Here is a 25,045-nt window from a genome sequence, read left to right as displayed (position 1 = left end):
TTTTTAGCTCTGCATAATAAAAAATAACTTTAGTATAAAATAATTTATTTCGAGGACCCGTTTTTTTAATTTACCTAGGATATCACAAATTAGTACCAGCAATGGAGAAGGACTTATTCAAATAAAATGATTTTTTTTTAATAATAAAATTTAATTTAGTAATCTCAATTTTGCGACTATCAGAATGATACTTTGGACCAAAGCCTATATATTCGTAGTTAATAAAATTAATTAAGATGCATAGAGCCTAAGACTTTTTTCAAAGAGTTTATTTTAAAGTTTTTTTTATTATTTTATCAATCTTTCATAATGTAGTATAATATATTTTTAAAATTTAATGAATTTGGTTAAACTAAATAACACTAATAATAAATATATATTTCTGCATTTTATTTAGTAAAAATAAAAATTATTCAATATATAAAAAAATTTAATTGTAGTCATACAAGAAAAATAAAAATCATAATAACTTTATAAATACCGTGATAAACATTTAAATATATTTAATATAATAATATAATAATTATGTTTATATGTCATAAGTATTTTGAAATTTTCGAGAAACAAAAATATATAAGGCAATTTATTTTGTATTGCACAGTATTTATTAACAATAGTAAAATTATTATTATATTATATTGCCAAAATATATCACAAATTATATCATAATAAAATATAGTAGTATTATTGCAAATATACATAAATATCTTAGTTTTCAAGTGTAAGTATACAAATTTAAATCATAATAATTACTATTTAAAAAAATTCGAAATGATAATTTTAGATAGTAAATGAAAAGCACAGAGAAAGGTGTAATAAGTTTATTATATACTCACATTTTTCATACATAATAAAAAATAATAATTAAATTTCAAATTACTAAATGAAAAGTCTGTTTTACACGGAAATTTTTTTTAAATTATGAGATACAACAGTTTTTTTAGTTGGGTATAATACTTATGACTAACTTTTTTTTATCTAAAGTAAAAATGAGTATTTTTTCTAATTATTTCTTCCTGTACTATTCTAATACTATTTTTATTTAGAAGTCGATTTTACCAAGATCATAAATTATTTTATACAAGTATCCTACAGCTTTATAGTCATTTATTTATTAAAAAACACTTACATGTTAAATCGATATTTTAAAAATATTTTAATTATAATAAGTAATTTTGTATAATGTCAGTGAAATCGACCTATAATTTTGAACTAACTTGTAGAGTAAAGTTATTAACAAATAAAAACGTAATAACGCAACGTATACAACAATTTAATATAACGTACACAATATTTAGGATAATTTTATACATTTACCTGGAGAACCTATTCCATGATCAACGTTAATATTTTACGTTAATCTGTATTTATGAATACAACAAGTTAATATATTTTCCATAAAATTAATAAATAAATTTTAGTCATTTTTTTTAAAAGAAATATATTAAACAAATTAAGAAGCTTTGGTATTTTAAAATAATTCACTATACAAATATTTTAAGGTAATAATCTTGGATTGAATCTGCCTAAGTATAAAATCATACCAGTCGGGTTGTGTCTAACTAAATATAAGAATGGCCTATCAAATCTTAATCTTGGGGAATCTGGCAATCTGGCCTGTCGAGGTCTCAAATTTAGTGGTAGGTGGGAATATGGATTTTGAAAATAATCAACAGCAGAGTTGGCATATCTCTTACGTCTTTTTTTTTCAGCTAATCTTTCAATTCGACCCATTCGTTGAGGGGAAGCTGGATATGTTTCTACATGATGTCTAGCACCAATTACGTCTTCTCCACAAGTGCTAAATGTGTTCACTTGAAGCATGTCAGACAAGTATAAATCATATAACCCGTTGACTCCTCTCAAATCGGCTTTTTGTCCATTAAAAACTTCTTTAAGACCCATTTTTTGCAAAGCAATTGTCGTGTTTAAAACAGATCTATGTGAAAATCTTGGTATCTGAAGTTCAAGTCCCGGTCTGGGTAATAAACTTCTTAGAATTCGTGACCATCCACCTCTTCGATATGATGTTTCAATTAAGCGTTGTTCTAATCTTGTCAATCCATCTCCTGGTGCCACTTGTCCTTGTTGACCAGGTAATATTAATATAGTAGATACAATAGAATCTGGACTTAAACTGACTGCAGTGGCATCTAAGCCAGGCTCGTATCCAGCCAAAAATCCATTTTTCCAAACAGCAGCGGGTATCGGCACTAATCTGCGCTGTCTTGTTGATGGCCTTACCACAAAGTACATTTCGCCATCTCTTCCATCGGTCGATGCGGTCTCGCAACTTGTCTATAAAAAAATATATGCGTCAAAACATGAATACTCTTAAATCTTAATAACTAAAAGTTAAACTAACTTAAAGTGTTTAAATTGTTTTGAAAGTAAATCAAATTAATTTAATACAATTTATTAAATAAATTTGAATTTATAATTAATATAAAGATAAAATTCATGATTAATTTTTTTTGAAAATTTACATCAGATTCATTTTATTAACTATATCGTATATAAAATACATTTATACTTATTAGCTGTACGTCATTGGAAATTAAAATATGATATATAAATAAATGATAGTTAGGTAGAGGTAACATAAATCACATATTCGACGTAGCCTCAAATTTTTATTACAACTATATATGTAGGCAATGTTGTTATAAATTTTAATATACTATTAGTTTTGATACATAGCTGAGAAGCTATAGATTTTAAAATAAAAATATTAGCTGCAAATGATCAATTCTTATTATTTTACTATTGGTTTTACTTTGCCGAGCTTTTTTCGTATCCCTATTTATCATTATGCCCATTCCACACCTTTTTAATATGTTGAAATATGCATCTAAGCGTTTTACGAAGGTAATTTTAATCACTGTCAAATATCATTCAAAACTAATCTTAAAAATGCCTCAATTTCATTTTACTGGATCCCTACTTTACATTACTTTTTTATTATGCTTTTTAGATAAAACTCAATAGTTATTAGATTTTCTTTGTAAAAACTATGTTGTGATATAAATTGAATATTTTCCAATTAATTACCTGGAATACATTAGCACTGAAAGCTGCAAAAGGAGGAGTGAGACTTAAACTTGATCCTCGTAGATATTCAACTACGCGACCTAATGTCTGTCTTTTAACTAATAAATTTGTTCGTCTTCTTAAAATATCTCCTATAGTGTTAAAATCTACTTCTTCAACATGTCCATCATAATACTGTTGAACACGTTCTTTGTAAAAGTCTAATATTTTTCCATTTTCCTGTAAAATTTTAACAATAATTACTTACACTTTTCTTGTGATAACATTTTTATAAATTCTAACAAACCTTGTGGCTGTATATTTCTCGAACAAATGACGCAGTAGCAACACCTGGTATATTGGTGTCAGTTATAGACTGAGTAACGTTTCTAAGTACTTGATGTGGGTTGAACGTAACCATATCATCTAATCGAAGAACATCGTTCATTTGTCCAGAAGTTGAGCCTCTAGCACCTAGAAATACCATAGCCAACATTGCAGTCAGCTCAAATGGTGATAATACTAAACTTCTTGAAGCTATTAGACCTTTGCCGGTAATGGTCGTCCACATCTTAAATGAGAGCTCATTACATAAGTCAACAAATCTTCGAACATCGTCTCCCAAGAACGCAACACTGGCTTCTAATCCCATACTTTCATGTGGTGCAGGATGAAGTTCAACAGTAGAAGGTGACACACCATTAGATAATGGTCTATACACATTAGATGAAAAACTGGGTAATTTAATATTTTGCAAAGTAGTTGTTAGAAGTGGAAGCTGTGTAGTATAATTTTCAGGTAATAATGTTGCCTTAACATTTTCTACTAAAACTTGCTTTGTTTGGTTCAAATCAGATTCATTTGAAGCTATTGTAGACGATGAAACGACTGCTCGAGCAGTGGTTAATATTTCTTCAATGTTTGTTGAAGGTTCAATGCTATGATTCTCATATGAAATAGTGCTATCAAAAACTACTGGAGATTCTGCTGGCAAATCGGCAAGTTTACCCGCTTGTACAGGAACACCAGTTGAGCTAACATTAAATATTGTTAGCATTTCTAATCCTTGTTCAGATATACGAAATAAATCATGATTACTATTATCTGTAACTGACTCCATTGCAACTGTATCTTTTAATACAGGTAGTTTTGTATTAATCTCAGTTGTAGTCATTTCATATGACTCTTGTGGCGTTAAGCTTTCCGTAGTTACAGAAGAAACGTCTTCTGTTTCTAATGGGGTTGTTGTTTGTGTTCTAGCTTGTTCTGTTGAGGGTGGTTTTGTAATTTTAATAGTTGTATTTTCATAAGAACTACTACTTATAAGTTGGTGATCAGTATTCATAATAGTTGGTTTTTGTGTATTTTGAAGCATATTAGTTACAGCAGTTATACCATCTTTAAGAAGAGAATCAACTCCAAGAGTACTACTAGTATTTTTTTCGAATTCTGGACTTCTGTTTGTTTGAATTTCTTGTAAGAAATGTGTTACGGGTACATACTGTATTTCCGATTCAGAAGTAGTAGATGTAAATGATGTTCCTAATGTTGCTTTAGTATTATTCATCACTAAATTTTCTTTTAAACTAGATGGTAAAACGTGAGGAGTTGTAATAGCTTCTGTTGTTGTCGACGCAGAAGTTATAATAGGAACGACAGTTGATGTAGTTGTTAGAGTCGTTGGTAATTGGGTAGTAGAAGAAGCTATTGGTAATGGCATTTCAGATGCATTTTTTTGATATGCCACTGTCGTTGTAGATGTGATATATGTAGTTTTTTGTTCAGCTTCAGAAGTTGCCGACAAATTTGATACGCTACTAATATTTGAGACAGTAGATGTAGTCATTAATGACGAAATAAGTTCTTTTATAGTGTTAGTGTCAGGTATAGAATTAAAAGGTAGACTACTACTCGAACTAAACGATTTCGGAGTACTACTAACATATGGTGTATTTAAAGTTGTAACTGTCGGTAGTGTAGTAGTCGTAGGCCATGGATCAGCTTTAACTGAAATGTATTCATCAGACTCTGAAGGACTTTTGATAGTTGTTGAATTAATTGTCGACCCATAAGATAAAGTTGTGATTTTATGTTCTTGTATACGATTTGATAAAGTAACATTTGGCCTATTTATAAGATTTGGTCTGGTTGAAGAGGATAGTTTGTTTGCAAATACTTTGTTTGGCTCTTTCAATGTTGTTTTGAATTCGATTGTACTGGCAGTTGTAACACTTGGCTCCTTAAATTTATTTTTATAGCCGTCAGTACTCCATGATATAATACTGTAATTTTTAAACCCTTCAGTACTACTCCAATTTGTATCATTTGACTCTTTCAACTTATTTTGAACCTTTTCGGTAGTATTAAAATTATTATTTGAAGGTTGTTTCGTACTGAAATGATGAATATTATTAATAGGTTTTTCAGTAGAATTTATGAAATTATTATTGGTAATATTTGGATAAACTTGTGTAGTTTGCGTAATCTTCTGCATATATTTAGTTGACATATTACTGGGTGGATAATGATAATTATTTCTGACCGAAGAAACAGTGGTAGCTTGAATTGAAGATCCATTGTATTTGTTATTAAAAGATGGCGGAGGTGCTTTGGTGACTACAGAAGATACAGTAAAATTTGTTGGTGGTCTTAATTTAGTTAAATTAAATTTATTAGGAACAAATTTGGTGATTGAAGGGTTTTTTTGTAAAAAAGGTATTTCCGTAGTCGTACTTTTAGAAGAAACTGTAGTGTAATGCTTTTTGGCAGTCGTTAAAGATTCTGCAACTGGTTTTAATGATGTTACAGTACTCAATGATATCTCCGCAGGATTGTAATAGCTTAGCTCTGGTGAACTTTCTTCTGGTAGGTAATCTGCTGTATTTTCTTTATCGATTAAAGTATTCGATTGTATGGGGCTATTATTAATAGAATGACTATCTGTCACTTGAGACAGCATGTTTGAAATTGATGCCGACATTTCTTTATTAATATTAAGATTATCTGCAACCATAGCTGATAATTTATCAGTTGGTTTTAAAGTTAATGTTGGATTTGATATTGTAGGTTTCTCTTTATCAAATGACTGTATTGGTTTAAAAGGTTTTTTAGTTGTAGATGATTTGAAAGTGGATGTTTGAATAGGTGTTAATTTACTAATTACTTCGGGAGGAGTATTAGTAGTGTATTTAGGTGTCGATTTGGATGTTTCTGTAATAATCACTGATGGGTACGCAGTTGTAGACAATGATAGTTTGTTTGTTGAAAATTTATGAGTTGTTGTAGTGTGCGGTTGTTTTGTTATCGATATGGGTTTTTTTAATGACGTTTTTGTAGCTGATTCTGCTATCTTTGACGGAAGCAAATATCCAGATAAATGTGCTACATCATCTGGAGTTTCAATTAATCCTGGGAATAATGCTGACCAAGCAGAAGATGTTTCTTGATGGTGTAGAGGTATATCTGATATAGAAGTTAAAGGATTCCCTGAATTAGCAGCCATTTCAGTCTTAAGTACGTTTTGTACTTTTTCTAAGACTTTATGAACAGCAGGTGCATCTAAAGATTCAAGATCTGTTGCAGGTAAATGCATTAAAGCTTCTGAAGAATGACTTGATAGTGCATCGTGGTAATATGTAGGAGAAACATCAGTTAAATCAGATTCTGGATCTGCTCCTGCAATTAAGCCATGTATTTCATCAAGAGTCATAAGTCGTTTAACTAAGTCTCCAGTTTCATCGAAAGTATAAAACTCATAGCGATCTGGTGACAATAAATGTCCAGGACTACCTATAAGAGTTTCAGATTGTTTTTGAACGTTTTTACTTTGTCCATCTGATAAGTATGTTTTTGTTCCATTACCGTGGTCCATAATTACAGATACTGAAGTGACAACACTGCAATTAAAATATTATTATATCATATTAAAATTATAAATAATTAATAACCAAAAATTATATTGTACAATTAACCTTGATCCAAGTACTTTTCTTGAGTCTTCAGAATCGGTATTTGATTGATGAGTAACCCTAGAAGGTACACATTGGACTGCTGATAGCATACACAGTGTGACCAGCCATCGGGTACCTATACCCACCATGATGGTTATCACATTAGTTTATAGATCCTATAAAATTTAATTACATTAAAAACTTGAGTAATATGTATAAAATCATTATAGTAGGTAAGAGTTACTTAATTCTTATTTTATTAATCTTTGAAATAATTTAAAGTATATTTTAAAATTATAATTATAAATTTAAATTTAATTTTTATGCATAATTTTTTTTTTTTTAGATAAATTATTTTAAAGTATAAGCTAATAATTAAACTACAAAAATAATATTTTCTTATAGAATGAAAATATATGACAAGATAAATTCAAAAAAATTAATTTTTCTATAATGATACTATCATTAAATCCTATATTAAATTCAATTTAGTAGATTTTCAATGTTCAATTATTTACAAACAGTATTAAAAATGAGGAGAAATATTTACATATTATTACATTTATTATATGATGACTCATCAGGAAATAAACAATAAAAAGTTATTCATCTTATAAAATTCTCTATTAATTAATAATTTAACAAACATCCTCGCAAAGTAAATAAATATTTGTTCTATGAAAAATTGTTTTTAATAACAATGTAAAAATATTTATAATTACTATCGCAAAAATTTTGATTAATCATTTTATATTGAAAATATAATTTTCCAGTTAATGAACAATTTAACACGTAGGACTTAATTTTTATATTTTCTTTGTAATAAAAGTACAACTTGTTACAATCAGATAATGAGGTAACAATATTTCAGTTAAAAACTCAGTCATATTCATTTATTGGTAATATTGCCCTTATTATAATTATGTTTTCACTTTTACCATTTAAATTTTAAAAGTTATCATTAAAACTACTGTTGGACATAATTTATTTTTAAAATATACATGATACTATAAAAAAAAAATCAAATTTTAATTTATACATTTTTATGAAAAGATTATATAACGAAAAAAAATATGTTAGTATCTTTAATAAGTCCATCTATATAGTGTGATAAATTTATGATGAAATACTTAATTAGTCAAAAAATGATATTATGAATTTTTTTTACTTGCTTTTAGATACTTATTTTTCTGAATATACTAAATAAAACAGTACTAATTTCCAATTCTTATAATTCTTGATATAATTATCATTTTGTTGTATTTGTTTTTATTTTATAACTTTTTTAAAATTTTAAAATAGCTCTTTTTTAGAGCTTTTCTTGTAAAAAAAATTTAATAGGTATCATTATATTTTATTTAACAATTAACGACTTGAATCTATTGCACACGTTATGTGGCGAATTAACTGTGACATATCATCGTCCTTGTGCTAATGTTAAAGCGAAACGGACGTTGGCTCGTCTTCTTTAGTTTCTTACTTATGCAACAACGTCGTATTTTGTTCCAAAAAAATATAAGAAAATATTTATTGTAAATAACTTAAAGAGTACCTATATATTTTTTTTTTATTGGAACAGCGTAATTAGGAAATAAAAATAACAATTTAGTTAACTTTGCTTCTGGATACAGTAAAAATTATTATTCTTGAACTAGGTTATTATGTTACTAAAGTAGCTTTTAACCTTTTCGAAATTGTGTCATTGAGTTTGGAAAAAACTGCAAATTAACATTTAATACCTTCAAGCAAATAAATAATACATACATAAAAATAATATAAGGTGTGACGAATTAAAAATTGATCTTGTTTATTTTTCTTTGAATCTCCGGCTCGTTATCAATTACTGTTCTGATTATCTCATGCTTTAATGTGATTGCTTATCACTTAAGTATTATCAATTATAGGATTAAATATTAGACAATTTTTTTTTCATTACTTGTTTCAATAATAATTAATGAAATGTAAGCGATATAATTATTCTTTCGCTTAAATTTAAACGATCTATAGTACAGATATTTTTTTATGAATAATATTTAAAATAAACAGCTATAATAACCGATTAAATACAATATCTTGTGGCAAATGAATATAATATTTTAAGAGATGTAATTAATGATTATAATACTTATCTTTTACTTAAAATAATATAAGTATAACAAGAGAAAATGGAAGATTTTTATTAAAATAAAGATAAAAATTTAAATAAATGATTATAGATTCCAAAAATAATCTATTCTGTTAATAGTAATTTTTCGCTTTTCAATCATTTTAATCATCGTGCGTAATTTTTCATAGACTAAAGAGAATAACTGCCTAGCTTTAAAAGTTTTAGTATAGTGATTTTCCTCAGTTGAAATTAAATATATTAAGGAATCGTTTGAGAGTTCATACAAACTATGACAGATAATTGTTATTTATTCAATCAGTCTTTTATATTATAAAAGACTTATTGAAAGACCGGCCCGCGAGCCATTTTAATCTTGGCCACGCTACATTTTCAAATTTCAACATATATTTTTAAAGTTTATCTACAAAAGAGATTGACATAAGCTTTTGAAAAAAATTACCTATTCTAAAATATCCCCTTTTACGAAAGTTCGCATTAAAAATGTTATCCATGTTTGGAAACATTTGTGAATGTTGTACATTCAAACATGAAACATATTAAATCAAAACATAGAAATTGACTTACAGATGAAATATTAAGTCACCTACTTCGTATTTCTTTTTCCGAAATAGAAGTCGATTTTGCCGCGTTGTCACTAGAAGCTACCCATGCTCAAAACTCACACTAAACTAATATCTATTTATATTTAATTATTATATTATTTTAATAACCTTTTTTGTATTATTACATTATAAACAAAAAAATGCTAATTAAAATATACATTTTGAATGACCTTTTTTTTTTTTTGCTTTCTATGCTCTGACCCGCTAGATTTTAATTTTTAAAAAATTGGCCCTCTAGTAACTTTGAGTTGCCCATCCCTGTTTTATAAGATGATCACAAATGAACAATAAAATCCGCATTCCAAAGAAAAGTAAATTTTAAATATTAAGTACACTTGCTATCAAGTTAAATAATGTTTAATCTGTAAGTACTAGTGTAGACATAAAGTATTTATGAAGTACTAATATTTAATATATAGTAATTATTAACTTGAAATATTTTTACTAGGATATATTTATCAAAACAATTTCTACGTACATAAAAATGTTGTATATCTTACAAGAAATTCAATAGTATAGTTACATATATTATAAATTAACACAATTGAATTTTGATTTTAAACTGTAGAGACTATAAATAATTCCAAAACCGTATAAATATTAATATTTTGATTAACATAATATTATAAAGAATAGGTGTAATGTATTTTTTCTTTAGCGAGTTAAAATTTCTATTTAATAAAATATTAGAGTAATACTAAAAAATTAAGATGCATCCGAAGTAAAATTAAAAAAAAAAATTTTAAACAATCCTTAAGTACCATATAATTTTTTCTTTGCGTGATTGTCAATGATAGGAAAAAATTCAATCATCGTAATCGTCGTATGACGTGTTCATGTTTAATATCATCAAAGCTTATAAATACTAATGATGAATTTAACAAGTCAATAAAAGTACAGTTTTGCTTAAAAAAAGATAACCAAGATTCAAAACAAAGACATAACAGTATAAGATCCAAGGCGCTTCACTTTATTTTATGGTAACAATCGGCAACCGATGAACCGAAGTAAATTGATGTGAATTACCGAACTAGTCACACTATCCGATTACACAGCCGCGACATCATTATTTTTTCATTATAAAAACACACGTTGTGTGAAACCTATTAGCCGAAAAGTATAATTGTTCAACAAAACGTTGCCAAGAAAAGAACAGTTTCTTTGGAAGTTAAACAATCATAAAAGATCTTGGCTAATATAAATATATTGATTATTATAGTAAAAAAACGTTGCCGTTCGAATTAAACAAAAATGAATTACTGGGACAACAACCGTACTTTTTAATTCTTCTTTATGCTGTCGGAATTCGTTGTGCAATGATAATTTTTATTAACATTTTCGATTCAATAAAATTAAATTACATTTTAAATACTTTAGTGACATTTTATATTAAATACAAAATATATAGGTTTTTATAATGTTTTTTGTTTTTTAACAAATGACGATTTGAAAACTAAACATTATAATATTCAACAATAATTCATTTGTTAATACAATATTAAGTACTGACCATTTATTTACCTAATTACCTAATTTTTCAAATAGAGGAGTATAGCTAAAATTGGGTGCCCAGATATTTTTTTTATTTTGGTATTATTAGGTCTTTCTCTGGTTCGTAAGTTTTTAGGTGATCCTGTAGCCTTTCATATTCTAACGCTTATGATTCAAACGATACATAGTTTTTAATTTAAAATATAGTCTACATACATTAACTGTCTTATACATTAACAATAACTCTTTAATTTTTAAATTCCACTGTTTAGAATTTTCTTTAACACTTATGATAATAAAGATTTTTAAAATCCCTTTACAAATTCTTAAAAGTTCATTTAAGAAGACATTTATATTTTAATACAACTAAAACGAATATAGATAATATAAATATAATGTATCCGAAAAAGATTTCAAAACAATTACATAGATAATCACGACATCCTAATAGGAAATTAAACACTGTAGATTTTAATAAACCGAACTAACAATAATTGCTTAATTATTATAAATATTTAATCAAATTTAATTGCTTAAAGAATATTAACAAAAACTCGATTTAATAATGAAAATCAGTTATTTATCCAGAGACATTAAGAGCTAAGCCTCTCCCATTGGCTGTGCAAACCTACACTTTAGATAAAATAATCAATTCAAGAAAGGTCTCTACATATTTTTTAGGTATAGCGCCTTTTTTGAAAAATCAATTAAAAAAGGTACACCACTAATTAAATTATTGTTATAATTAACAATGGAAATAATAGACATATTTTTATAAAATAGGTCTATCTCAGATTGTTATACGTGCTCAATATTTTAAAAAATCTAAATACCAAACATTTTATTGTTCATAAAGATCCTTAATAGTTATAATTAAGACAACCATAAAATTCAAAACCCGTTGAATAGTTATTGCTTCAGTGATTCCATAATAATTCGCACCTTTTTTGAAGTCTTAAATACATCAGTACAATGCTATTTACTATTCAGTTACCGTTACTATACCATTGTTATTTTTTTACTGGTAAAATAATATGCTCTTAAAGATTACCCATTTAATTGTAAAAGGTTTTGTCCTTAAATAGTCCATTTTGTTAGTATTATTTTAAAATTTTAAATACATTTCTATAAATACATAGCCTAATACAACTCTATATAAAGCCGATAACCATACTAAACAACGTGTATTATACTAATAAGAATAAAGAATATTTTGACTAACTTTAATATTAAACACGTATTCTAAATATTTTGTGGCTAGTTTAAAAATTAATATATTGTTGGTCGTTTATATAGTGTTTGATTCACTTTGCTGTCAATAGCTAAATATTATCGTATAGCAAAACAAAATGTTAGTTACAACATAAATATCAAATTTCGATATTTTATGTACCTTTTGGTATCTGATCATCTTGAAACTTGTGAGCTTTCAATAATGGCCAAAGCAGTAGTTATGGATATAATAATAACACCAACCATTTGTGAAGAGTTCAATGACTCATTTTAGTGTTTTGCAAATGGTGACTGTCGCTTGGATAAACGACAAAGACACCAACGCATCGTGGAAAAACAACTGTCTGGAAAACCACAGAAATTGTTTCAGACTTCAAAGAAAATGACAATGTGCTATGGATACGAACAGATGTAACTGTAAATTTTACATTGGACAGAGTTTTTGTGTTTCATACTTATTGATGTTATAATATAATAACAGGGCAAATTATAGCTGATGTAATTTCAACGAAAAATTATAAAAAAAAAATGATCATACTTTAATCATCTTTGTCTACAAGAAACTACTGTACTCGTATTATGCGTGGGTACTTCATGAACTATTTTGTCTATCAAAGTGGCAATCTATATGAATGAAAAATACACAGCATAATCCCACGCACTTATGTTAAACGCCATAGTCTAACGGGTCCGATGCAAATTTACGTACTCGTAAAGATCATAAACTCAAAGGTGAAATGAGCAATAAAATATAAAAACGTGTACAAGAGAAAAGCTTTACGATTCACGGTCATCTTTATACGACGTGTACATAATATTCAATGCAAAACAGTCGGTATGTAGAACCTCAAGTCCGTTATAATTGACTTTACAAGTTTAAGACGAGAGGGTCTGACGGAAATGTCTAACATTTCATGTNGAGAGGGTCTGACGGAAATGTCTAATATTTCATGTGAAGGTGGACTAATGAACATACCGTGCGAATACAGAATTATAGGGGAAGTGATGGTCGTCAAGACAAATGGAGGCAAGGAAATTTACTATGAGATAACTGCAACAAGTGGGTCAAATCGACAAGATGCGAACGCCAAGTTACATGTGCGCGGCGGCAAGTCTTTGGACAAAGAACATAGTCGGCGACAACAAAAAAATATAAGTATAATTAAATGTACAGTTATAATTAGCTGTAATCCAATATTACGTTTCTATAATTAAACCCTTGGGTTTCAATCTTGTTGTTCTATGTAGTCAACACGATGGTTAACTTTAACGGTTATCTTTTAGCTACTAGTTGTTTGTCTATCAAATTTTTTTGCAATAATGTTTAATTTCTATTCAATTTACAATGCAATTCTTTGAATTTATTTCACTTACGATTAATTTTTGTTTTTCAATTATTTACTCTTAATCTAAATAGGTAACAATGAAATGTGTAGAGCGTTTTTCATTGACTATTTTACATTTATAATGTATAGTTTATCCAATTGAATTGTATACCGTGATTTTTTTAGTAATCCAATTATATAGTTCATGATTAAAATTTTTATTCATACAGAAAAAAATCGTGATACAAAATTCAAAATCAGAAACATATTTAAATTATCTGATGTGTATGAATATCTATTGAAAATACGATCTTAACAAACAACAAATTAATAAAAAACAATTCAAATAATTTAGCTCATTTGTTAGACCACAGTTAATGATTTTTGCAATATCAGGTCGATGGCCTTTTATTATTATGTTGTTGTGAACGGCACAACCGATAATAATAGTTGTGTATTTTTCACACTAGAAAATGGATATCTCCCAAGCAATTTTGCCTACGCTTCTTCTAGATCTGGAAAAAATGCAATTACATCAAGAAAAACTTAATCGCACACATCGTACGGAATCGTACATAGTTACTGTTGGTNTCTTCTAGATCTGGAAAAAATGCAATTACATCAAGAAAAACTTAATCGCACACATCGTACGGAATCGTACATAGTTACTGTTGAATAAGAATAGAAATTCATAGTATTTTTGATTCATTCTTAAATCAAATAAATATTGGACATGTTAAAATATATACAGTAATATCAACACCTCTGATGATAATGGCTTAAGAATATATATTTAAATCAAACGTAGACCTCATTTCGCAAAAATGAAAAAATAATTTTTGAATTGAAATATTGTACAAATACAAGTCGGTCAATTAAGTATAGGTCTCAAATGCAAAGATGTTAAGCTGAATTTAATTACAACTAGAAAGTATAGATAATGTATAAATAATGTTTAGGGTACGACTAACGATAATATGCAACGTATTTTTCGCTTTTCTATGAAAATACAGACCACCCACTAACTGCAGCAATCAACAGTGCATTACTGAGAAACTTAAGACAAACGTACAATCCAAAATCATAGAGAAGTTTTACGGTTCGTATGTTCAACGTGAGATCCTTACGATGATCACGTGTGTCACGTGTATTACTTATTGTCATATTTACTATTTAGAGTGTAAAAACGATAGCAATGAAGTTGAACTCCTAAATTTACGACTGACCCATTACATGGAGAAACTATTGAATTATTAATGAGCAACAACTATGTCACTTTCCGTAGGTTTACGACCGCTGACAGAGACAATGTACTGTCTTCTTCATCATCGTCTGCACTTCCGAAATACACGCGTACACCGATGCAGTTAACCACAACACTTTTTGGTCATACAAACGATTCTGTTTGACAAGCGGCCTGGAGTAGGTGTAATACGGTCGGTTGGACTCATTGCAATTCATGATATTGTTTACTGGAGGCAATCTTATCTTGAAAACAATGTCTAAACAAGATACTTAAGACAACATTAATCTGTACACCAAAGCCTAACGGTATAAACAAGTCTTACACGGCTCACCAGAAAAAAACGTATTCATGAACAATACTAAAAATAAAACACCACACAAATAATTGTATAACTCGATTCATTTTATTCAAGATTTTATGTATCCAAATCAATTTCACTTTGAATAGGAACTACCATAATGTTTCTTTGGAAAATTTGCAAATGGTTTTTCATCTTAAAGCTTTCTAAATCTAGTGATTCATACGGAAACTCCAAAATTAAGCAATAACAACATTATGTTGCAAATAAACACTTTGTATGTCACGATACCATTCATCTTAAACGTATCAATCACTTAACGAATCACGCTAGTAAAACGTCGTACACGAAAACCTTTTGTGTAATAAGGAAATAACTATTTTAATACACTCTAGAATAATATTTAACAGTCTAAGTAGCTGTAAAGAAATATTTACTAGTAATGCCAAGTACACTGATTTTTTTATAGCAAACCCAACCGAACCCCTTAAAATTTGTCTAAACCATATTTGTAATAATTGAGTAAACTCAATTTTAATCTAAAATAATTAAAAAAATGATAAATTGTGCTTAAAAATTGTTATTAATATTATAGAATAATTAAACTAGATAAATGTAATTTTTTCTATATATTTTTATAGTATCAAATTGTAGTACTAAAATGAAATTTTTAATTTAAATTAAATTATAACGTAACAGCGATACTCTTACCTGGGTTAAAATTAATTTTTGGCCTTTTTTAACGAGTAAAAGGCCGATCTCGTAAAAAAATAATACGTGAAAAGCGTATAGAAAATTAATCGATGAACACTTCCTTTTATTATGTGACAAATGTAAAGCTGATTTTGACACCGCACACAGGGAAATTGTAGTGACGAGCGATGTGGATAGTGTAAGGTAATGTCACGGGAACTCGCGTGTGATGCAACCGGTTCGATGCGGCGGTCGGGTATCGCTTGTGTATGCGTTTTTCCGTACTTTGATCGCGGTGGCGTCTTGTACAACACTGTGGCCTAACTTCGACGACGAGTGTGTTCTTCGAGCCGTAGACGGGTGCACCAACAGCAGCGTCGGTGGCGGTGGCGGCACCAGAGCAAACCGGACATTCGGGAACTGGCATTTCCCCCGGACCGAACCGATTCCGTTATCCCTCAGCGCGAGCGGTGACCCCGAACCGACAGTGACGGCACGAAGATCGTAAGGACGTGCGCGCATTCATCGACTGTTGTGCGGGATTTCCTTAAGAAATTAAAAATAAAAAAATCAGAAAAAAAAGTATGGACTACAATTCACACGAAAAATCTGCCATTTCTTCGCGTTCTTCCATTTTAACAACCGCTAACAATTGTATGATAATTAACAGTGGTATGTGAATTGGATCGTCCGCCGAACGGTAACCATCATTTTTACTATATTTGCCGTCACTGTTTATTCTCCGTCAATTCGTTGTCTGTTACTGGTAACCACTTATGATAAAAAACAAATTGCATTTTGAAAACATTTAAGACGAGAGCATTTATAGGTGAAATCCAATTGATCACTTTACTTGACTTAACATTTCGCACTAAACAATTTTAACTATCCTCGGGAATTGGAAAGTTTAAGCGTGTAAATATTAATTTTGGTCATACTTATGGGACTGATACCGAAACATGATATTTTGGTGAAAATAACCTAACACAGATCATAAGAAATTAAGATTAAACTTGAATATTAGCTTGTTAATATAATATTGCAATTTAAAATTTGTATCGCGTTAAATTATACTCAAAAACATACTTTTTAATAAAGCTTCAAACGCTATAAACAATTTTGGTGATGTTCTAAGTCTTAAAACAAAAAAAATTTAGGTTCTCAAAAACTACAGCAAACAAAAGTTTATATATGTCCTGTAAAATGTTTCTCTGACGTTACTTATATAAAGGTTTTTAGTTAAAATACAATGGAGAATTTTTTATTTCTTGGAGACTTTATCTCAACTTAATGTTGATGTTTGCTTCTTGTGTTACATGCCATGATTGGGTGGCAACTACTGCATTTCCGAGAAACAATTGTACATACAATAGCTACAATATGCATTATACATAAAGAATCGTTTTGAAGCGTCCAGCGACTAGGGAAATTAAAAAAGGCAATTATAGCTTTTTGCGTAAAATACAAGATTCTTTGTATAAAATTTTATAAGTATGTCTGCTACAGAAATCAAATTGAAAGGATATACGTCTCATTTTTTCCTATATTTTTTTTTAGCAGCGACTACTAGATTATTATTTATAGACACTTGATTTACAACTCTATTACAAACGATTGCATATCTTTTGAATTAATCGAAAAAGTTCATTCCTCTCTTGGCACAAGAGTATTGATTAAAATACTACTCGAACCTTCAATTTGGATCGAGTAAACCAATTTTTTTGAATAGCTGATGATTAGTTAGGTCATAATTTATGAAATTATGCTGAAAGAAGATAATTGATTTTTTTCGAAGATGTAATTCTTACACTGTAATAATAATCAGCTACTTTTAATTTTAATGTTTTCGTATATGTTATTTTCGTAACACCCCAAAACAAATTACGGTACGTGTTCATATTTTCTAACAGAATCTTAAATTACACGTATCTTGTTACAAAACACTCAGTTATTAATCATAAGAGATGATAATGAATGTCGAAAAAATAGTTATCTTATCCCATCTGCGTAAGACTTCATTTTAATATTCTTTGTTAGTTAAAAAAATCAAATAAATTATGATTGTATAGGCTTACAATAATTTGTATAAGTTTATAACTACTACAATTCACCTTATAAATAACGCGTAGTAATGCCATTCATCCAAGATTAATACAAAAAACAAAATACGCTTAATAAATACTTGTAGTTTCATTGTTATGCAGTATTGTACAATAATCCTGACAGTATAAATAAAGGGTAAAAAATCCGTGGCCTATTTACATTTGCAATATTGCAACCAACTATGGAAACACGTATTATCCAGTTAATTTCCTCGACACCGTCAAAACTAGATCGATTCAATTCGCATTGTTTAATACAATTTAGAAGACAATCGCTATTGATCTATTAGTTACAGGTAAATCGAACGTGGACGTTCTGTCTTTTGTGTAACACTACACAGTTATCAAAATAATTTTATGATATTTCAAAGAAATTCTATAAAATATCTGTTGAAAATATAGAGTAACTTACGTTTTTTTTTTTAATCGAGGTATTTTATTTATACAATGAACATTTGTTTCATACTAATTTTCAAAATTTATCTATTTTAAAAAGCACGTAAACTTTTATTTAGATAAAGTCTAAAAATCAGCGAGCTATGTATCTTGGCGTCTTAAGAAAGTGTGATGGGATTACATTACAAAAATGTTAATACGACTTGATAATAAATATAGATTTTAATAATCTTGCATAGAAACATTGGATATCTAATAGGCATTGCATAGTGGTAGTTATCTAAACACGAAGCTTTTTAAAATTTCGAATATACTTACTTCCTAAACTGGGTGATAAGCGTCTCCGGGTGAAGTCTTTGAGAACTTCACATGTCTCAGAGTAATGGTTATGTGATAACTTGACGTAATTTTCTACACAGAGCATTTTTATAAACATAAATAATTTTTTGGAATATTTAATAAGAATATATGTAAAAATCATATAAAGTGTGTAATACACACTAAAGATTTTAGTCACCTTTTAACACTTGCATCCGAGATACGTACTTCACAATATTCAAAAACATTTTAATTTTGACATAAAATTTTATAGTTTTTTACATTAGTTAAAAATAAACCTTTTATAAAATTGAAGAAAAATTTTAATATAATTTAAAGTAGTCGGGGTGATCATTTTGCTGGATGATACTACTTGTAATTAAATTCTCTAGTATAATGTTTTACACTAGACTAATATGCTTATAACAATATGACAATTTAACTGACCATTTTCTTCAAAATAAAAACAAAGTATTTTTAAAGGTAAAATTAAATAACAATCGAGTAGAAATTATTTTTTATTGTTTTAAAGTAAACGTGAAGATAAAATTCATTTCACGTTTAAATGGAAACAGTGTTTTATTTTTAAATGTAAATGTTTGCATAAGGCTGTCGCTGGATTCGTTTTGATGTCAAATCGTTTATCCAGTTGTAATGATGGCTGCTTGTATAAAAAAAAACACTGTATCTAACCGGTAGAGAGTCACTTACTGTATTGATAGTTTATGTTCACCTCATTCGGTTTGATCTAACCACCCGTGAATCCGTACAAATTACAATATATGATTTGGTATAAAAAATATGAAGACTGGAAATGTGTATTTTATTGGCACCGCGTAGTTAACAAGTCCATTGGGCGACGGTCTCAGGAAACGTGAGCGCAATAGGAGTCCTGCCAGGTATTATTAAATTTTCGTCGGCGCACAATACACACGCGTTGGACATACACTCGCCAAGATAATTGGATAGTGATTGATACACGGTGATCAGAACAGGCAGGACGTTGCACTCTCAGTCGACATGAAGCCCAAGGCATACGACAATGGGACGCCAATCTATAACAGCCGATTGTGCCATGCGTGCCTAAGTATTTATGTACTTTTCCATAGCTACTTAACTCGCATATTATAGAACATAATTATCATGTTATCAGTAGAATGTGGTCCATTCAATTGCACGCAGCGGCAGCCTTCGCCATCCCTATCGTTATTCCAGTTTACTCCATTTTGATTGCAATTATTTCAGTAAAAATTGGTAACGCGCGAAAAAAATAGATGGATTTAGACAATTAATAAACCTCCAACAAATGTTCAATAACGAATGTGATAAGATAAAATAAACTAATTCTGCGAGATTTTTAATGTGTGATTTTATCAAAATAATTTTCAAATCGCACATCAAAAATCTCGTTTTTGAACAATTAATGTTCAATAACAGAACACTCTATTTTTATTATTTATGCTCTAAAAAATATTTTAAACTTCCGATAAAAGTACGTTCCTTCATAAGTAAAACGACAATTTTTTTTTACAAATTTCGATTTGAGCTAACCAACCATCAATTTGTATAGAAGTCATAAGTATGTACACTGCACATGCTTCTGTCTGCACGTTATGCAAACAGGAAATTGTGCTCCTGCTACCACCGAGTCTTAGTTTATTACAATTTAAAAATATAAATAATTCATGTTACGTACAACTTTTAATCTAAAATTAAAGGAAAAACTTTTTTCATTTTTTCGAAAAAAATTGTAATTTTAAAAATTTCGATTGGAGTTTGAAGAGTGTAAAAGACATGTCAGCGTATATTTTTTATTTTCCTTGAATTATGGTCCTTTGAGGGATATAAATGGGTGTAGAGCCGACACAAGAGATGTATAATGAGTGACCCAACACGAAATTCCCACATTAAAGTACAGAACTCCAATTAAGGAACCTAAACTAATCTCTCTAGTGAAATATTTTTAGTTGATGAAATAAGCAGAAAAATTTTTATTACAAATTTTCAACGTAGAAGTATCTTAAAAGGTATTACCAAATAAATTAATGTTGAGATATGTGTGGGTGAACAACATTTTACAATTTTTTTTTTTCACTTTATAGGTTTCCCATATACAGCCTTTCATCCGCACCAAATATGATTTGTGCTTGGGTAAACATAATTTTATTTGATTTTTTAAATTTCTTATTGTTTACCCGCGCTTCCTGGTAAAAGCTGTCGATTAAACATTTTTCAGTTTTTAAACTAAAAAAGTATGAATGCTATACTAATCGTTCCCTGAATTGTTCTAGTTTCATGATAATTATAAATCACAAATACAAATATGTTTGCAAAAAATTCATGAATATATTTAGATTTATAAGAGGTTTCTTCTTTATAACAATAACAAAAATACAATGATAGTTATGAATAAATAATCGACCACTTTTTATTATTTATTTAAAATGGTCTTAAATTTTACAGCTCAATAATTTACAATTTAAATGTTTATTCATCAAAATAAATTTTTTACTGTAAAGCTAATTGATCAAATATAAAAGGTTATTTTTTCGAAAGTGCAATGAATAATTCGTTCCATTAACTTCCAGACATCGCTTTACAAATGTAAATCTTCTTAAATTTTTCAATGTAACAAAAATATAAAAACAGCGCTATGTTATAAAGAAAATTGTTGTAAGCGAACAATAAAATAACAATATTATCTGTAATGATATTCAAGTTAAAAACTTCTCAGCAAAATAATCGAAATTTTTTTTCGATTTTTAAAAACTCTATTAACAAAACCAAAATTAAATGTACGTGAACAATCGATAATTTAATTATCGATGACAACTTTTGGGAATACCAATTCATACATTGAAAAAATATTTAGTTTAAAACACTATTATTCATAACATTTTACAATACATATCAACTTTATTAAACATTTTGAATGTTTTTATTAGTTTTTTTTCTGTTATAAAAATAATAATTAAGTTTAGGTATTCTTGCCTCACTTCAGCATAACAAACATTGGTTATGCTCAATAGTAGAACTTCCATAAAAATTTAATTTTAATTATAGCATATTATAAAATTAAACATTCGGGCAATCTGCTCAAAGGTAATTTAATATCAGAAATTTCACTACACACATTACTTACAAGACATTTATTGATATTTCGCGACATTTTATTAAGATTTGAAAAACACTATAGACTTATAAATACATTCTACTTTGGTAAGTTAGGCTAACCACTGATAAAATACGAAGCTTATGATTACAATTTTGTGAGTCAAAGGTTTATTAAAAGTAATGCCCTATAAATAATGACNTTATTAAGATTTGAAAAACACTATAGACTTATAAATACATTCTACTTTGGTAAGTTAGGCTAACCACTGATAAAATACGAAGCTTATGATTACAATTTTGTGAGTCAAAGGTTTATTAAAAGTAATGCCCTATAAAGAATAATTTATGTCAAATAACTAAGATATAATTTTTACATTGATAAAGCAGATATAGTTAAATGGGTAATTGTAGGTTTCAATTAGAATAATATTATTTTTTAAACAAAATTCATTAAAAATTTCATATTTTTTTTTCAATTTTTTCGCTGAAGTTGTAGTTTTATAACAAATTGTGTTATTACTCTTTTTATTCGTATTTCTTTTAACATATTTTCATGTGTAAATTATTTTTGAATTCATAATATTTATAGAGATAAATGTTAAATACCGAAACGTTCAACGTTTTTTATGAAATATAAAATCAAACCGTTTTTATTAATTACATATTAACAGTCAATGTACCAAAAAATTTGTAAGGACTCTTTTTTTAGACATTGTCTTCAACAATATTAACTTTATTTAATTTTTCTATATTTATTATATTCAAAAAAATACCCATGCAAAACTAAATTTCTACTTTTCTTGCCAATTTTCAACCTCTTTGAGAACATGAAAATATTGACCTAGGACGCTCAAAATTCACCAATATTCTCTGTATTTTGTAGTATACAGAATAGAATAATATTCTGACTACTTGGTATCAAAATTTCATACTTGCAAAATAAGGATCACTCGAAAATACTATAACACTATATAAAAATAATTGTATGGCTCATATTCAAAGGCTGATACGTCCCAAAAATGGGTTTATGAGATTTTTGATTATCATATGTATAGCATAAAATATTTGCTTTTACGTGAAATAAATCTGCGTGACAACTTTAAAAGAATTAGCTTCTACACTTAAATATAATAATTTGAGTACATTTCTTCTGAAAAATTGCTAAAATTGATATCAGCTTTCAATAAACAACTACATTATTAATTATTTTTACAAAATGTATTTTATTATTAACTTAAAAAATTACCTTTATAATAGGCAACATATTATACAATCATGCGTATTATATACGTATTGTGAATTTATTATATACGAGGAACTGATCCTTAATTAATAGTTTAAACTATAGAAAATATTAGATTTCAATAGTTTTTATAATTAAACAGTAGCAATCATTGTAAAAAGTACAAAAATAATTACAAGTAATTTAAAAATTCATGAAATATTAATATTTTAATAAGATTCTACAGGGAGGTGATATAGAATGCTTTAAAACTAGTTTTCGCTGTAAGAAGTGAGCTATTTCCATAAATGAAATTGGTAGGTATTTTGAATACACAACCTCACTAAAAATGTCAATAATACCCACAAACATTTTGAAAATTATAATTATAATTGTATAAAATATTATCAAAGAGAAAGGAAATTACAATTAGAAATTGAAAAATATTCTACTATTTACGCTTATGGTAATTTTACAAAAAAAAATGTTTTTCAAAAACTGAAGTTAAGGTGATGATTTTTTTCCTGGTAAATTCATTAGATACATAGGCCTATATTTCGGATCGGGCCTTAATATTAATTTCATTTTAAGATCAGATCTGATCGAGTCTAAATTTTTATATACACTGTAAGAAATAATAAAAAAATTACAAATCGATCATATTTTAAAGGCCCGATCTGATCTCTGGCAGAATTTTATATCGAACTGCCCGGTCTTATAATCTGTCTCACTTGAATGGCATAATAAATTATAATTGCATGACTTTGTATAAAAATTTCAAAATCTTAATTTTAATACAACAATTTCTTTAAATTACTGTCATGAAATATCAATTGAAAATTAAACTGGTGTACATAGAACCTCACATTTTTTACATATAATTGGAATTTGTATTAATAAAATAAGGCATCACAATAATACTTTTGAATATATTAATAACAATAAAATTAAATATATTTTTAAGTTACCAATATTATTTTTATTTATAAAGTTTGTAGCTCCTATTTTTATTTAAAATAAAACAATAAGTGTACATTAGTTCGTTTCTTAAAAGAATACTTTATAAATAAAACAATTTTACTCCGAATGTAAATTTGTATAAAATGATTCAAACTAATTAAAACCTTTACAATTATTTAATTTTTCAAGTACACCAACAATCAGTAAATATTTTCATCACTACTTAAGAGCAAAATTTATATACCAGTAAAGATAAAAAAAACTTAAGCTTTTATATTACCATTCATTTAATTTATTTGAAGATAACATTGGTTCGTAGTAAAACAAAGGATTGTATTGAAATTATAGTATGTTAATTATAAGTTGGAATTTTTTTTTCATTCTAAATTGTTAAGTGTAACTCCAAATTACTATAAGTAGGTGGATACACGTGATTCATCTAATAACTGTTATTTGTCGCGTTCTACAGTCGTGACGTTTTAAAACCAAACATTCATGTGGGTGTGACTCATTTAAATTATTATGAAACGCCTGAGATTTCTGTTACTCAGATACGTCTCAATCATATGGGATTCATGTGATGCACTCTTTCATTTACAATATGATCACTAGTGCAGTACTTCAAAATTTATCACAAAATTATCTATTAATAGTCATCTAATAAATAAAATCACTAAAAATATTATCAAATTTACGCCTAATTGTTTAATATTAAAAATTTTAATTTAAACTTAAGTTAGAATTCAAGTTTGAATTATCCGTGTAGATTATTACTGAAAATGACAACTTAATTTTCACTACTCCCGAACATTAGAAATATGAAATTTCAATATATGGCTCCCTTGTATTCACAGCATGATAGAGTTTTGGCACATTTTTTTATTTTGAGTAATACTCCGTAAAAGAATCGAAGAAAAGATTCACATATGTGTCAATA

At 27.9% G+C, this 25,045-nt stretch overlaps 1 protein-coding gene across 2 annotated transcripts in view; it reads right to left on the bottom strand.

Annotated features, from left to right (window-relative positions):
• Positions 1 to 656: 656 nt before the first annotated feature.
• LOC126908597 (uncharacterized) overlaps positions 657 to 25,045 on the bottom strand; it is a 28,281-nt gene continuing 3,892 nt past the window's right edge. Inside the window, exons 1-5 of one of the 2 annotated variants that reach the window (XM_050690811.1) lie at positions 16,015 to 16,384; positions 7,002 to 7,156; positions 3,338 to 6,926; positions 3,052 to 3,270; positions 658 to 2,298 (exon numbers count right to left, since the gene is read on the bottom strand). In XM_050690811.1, coding sequence (XP_050546768.1) covers positions 1,498 to 2,298; positions 3,052 to 3,270; positions 3,338 to 6,926; positions 7,002 to 7,129 — 4,737 coding nt within the window. In that variant the 5' untranslated portion in view covers positions 7,130 to 7,156; positions 16,015 to 16,384 and the 3' untranslated portion in view covers positions 658 to 1,497. Of the gene's footprint in view, positions 2,299 to 3,051; positions 3,271 to 3,337; positions 6,927 to 7,001; positions 7,157 to 16,014; positions 16,385 to 25,045 lie in introns of those variants that run through there. The other variant, XM_050690812.1, reaches the window with a different exon arrangement.

Source organism: Daktulosphaira vitifoliae, unplaced genomic scaffold (assembly GCF_025091365.1).
Source record: "Daktulosphaira vitifoliae isolate Bord-2020 unplaced genomic scaffold, ASM2509136v1 Scaffold_5, whole genome shotgun sequence".
In the NCBI taxonomy this organism is placed as follows: Eukaryota; Metazoa; Arthropoda; class Insecta; order Hemiptera; family Phylloxeridae; genus Daktulosphaira; species Daktulosphaira vitifoliae.
This window is presented reverse-complemented; position numbering and strand designations above follow the sequence as displayed.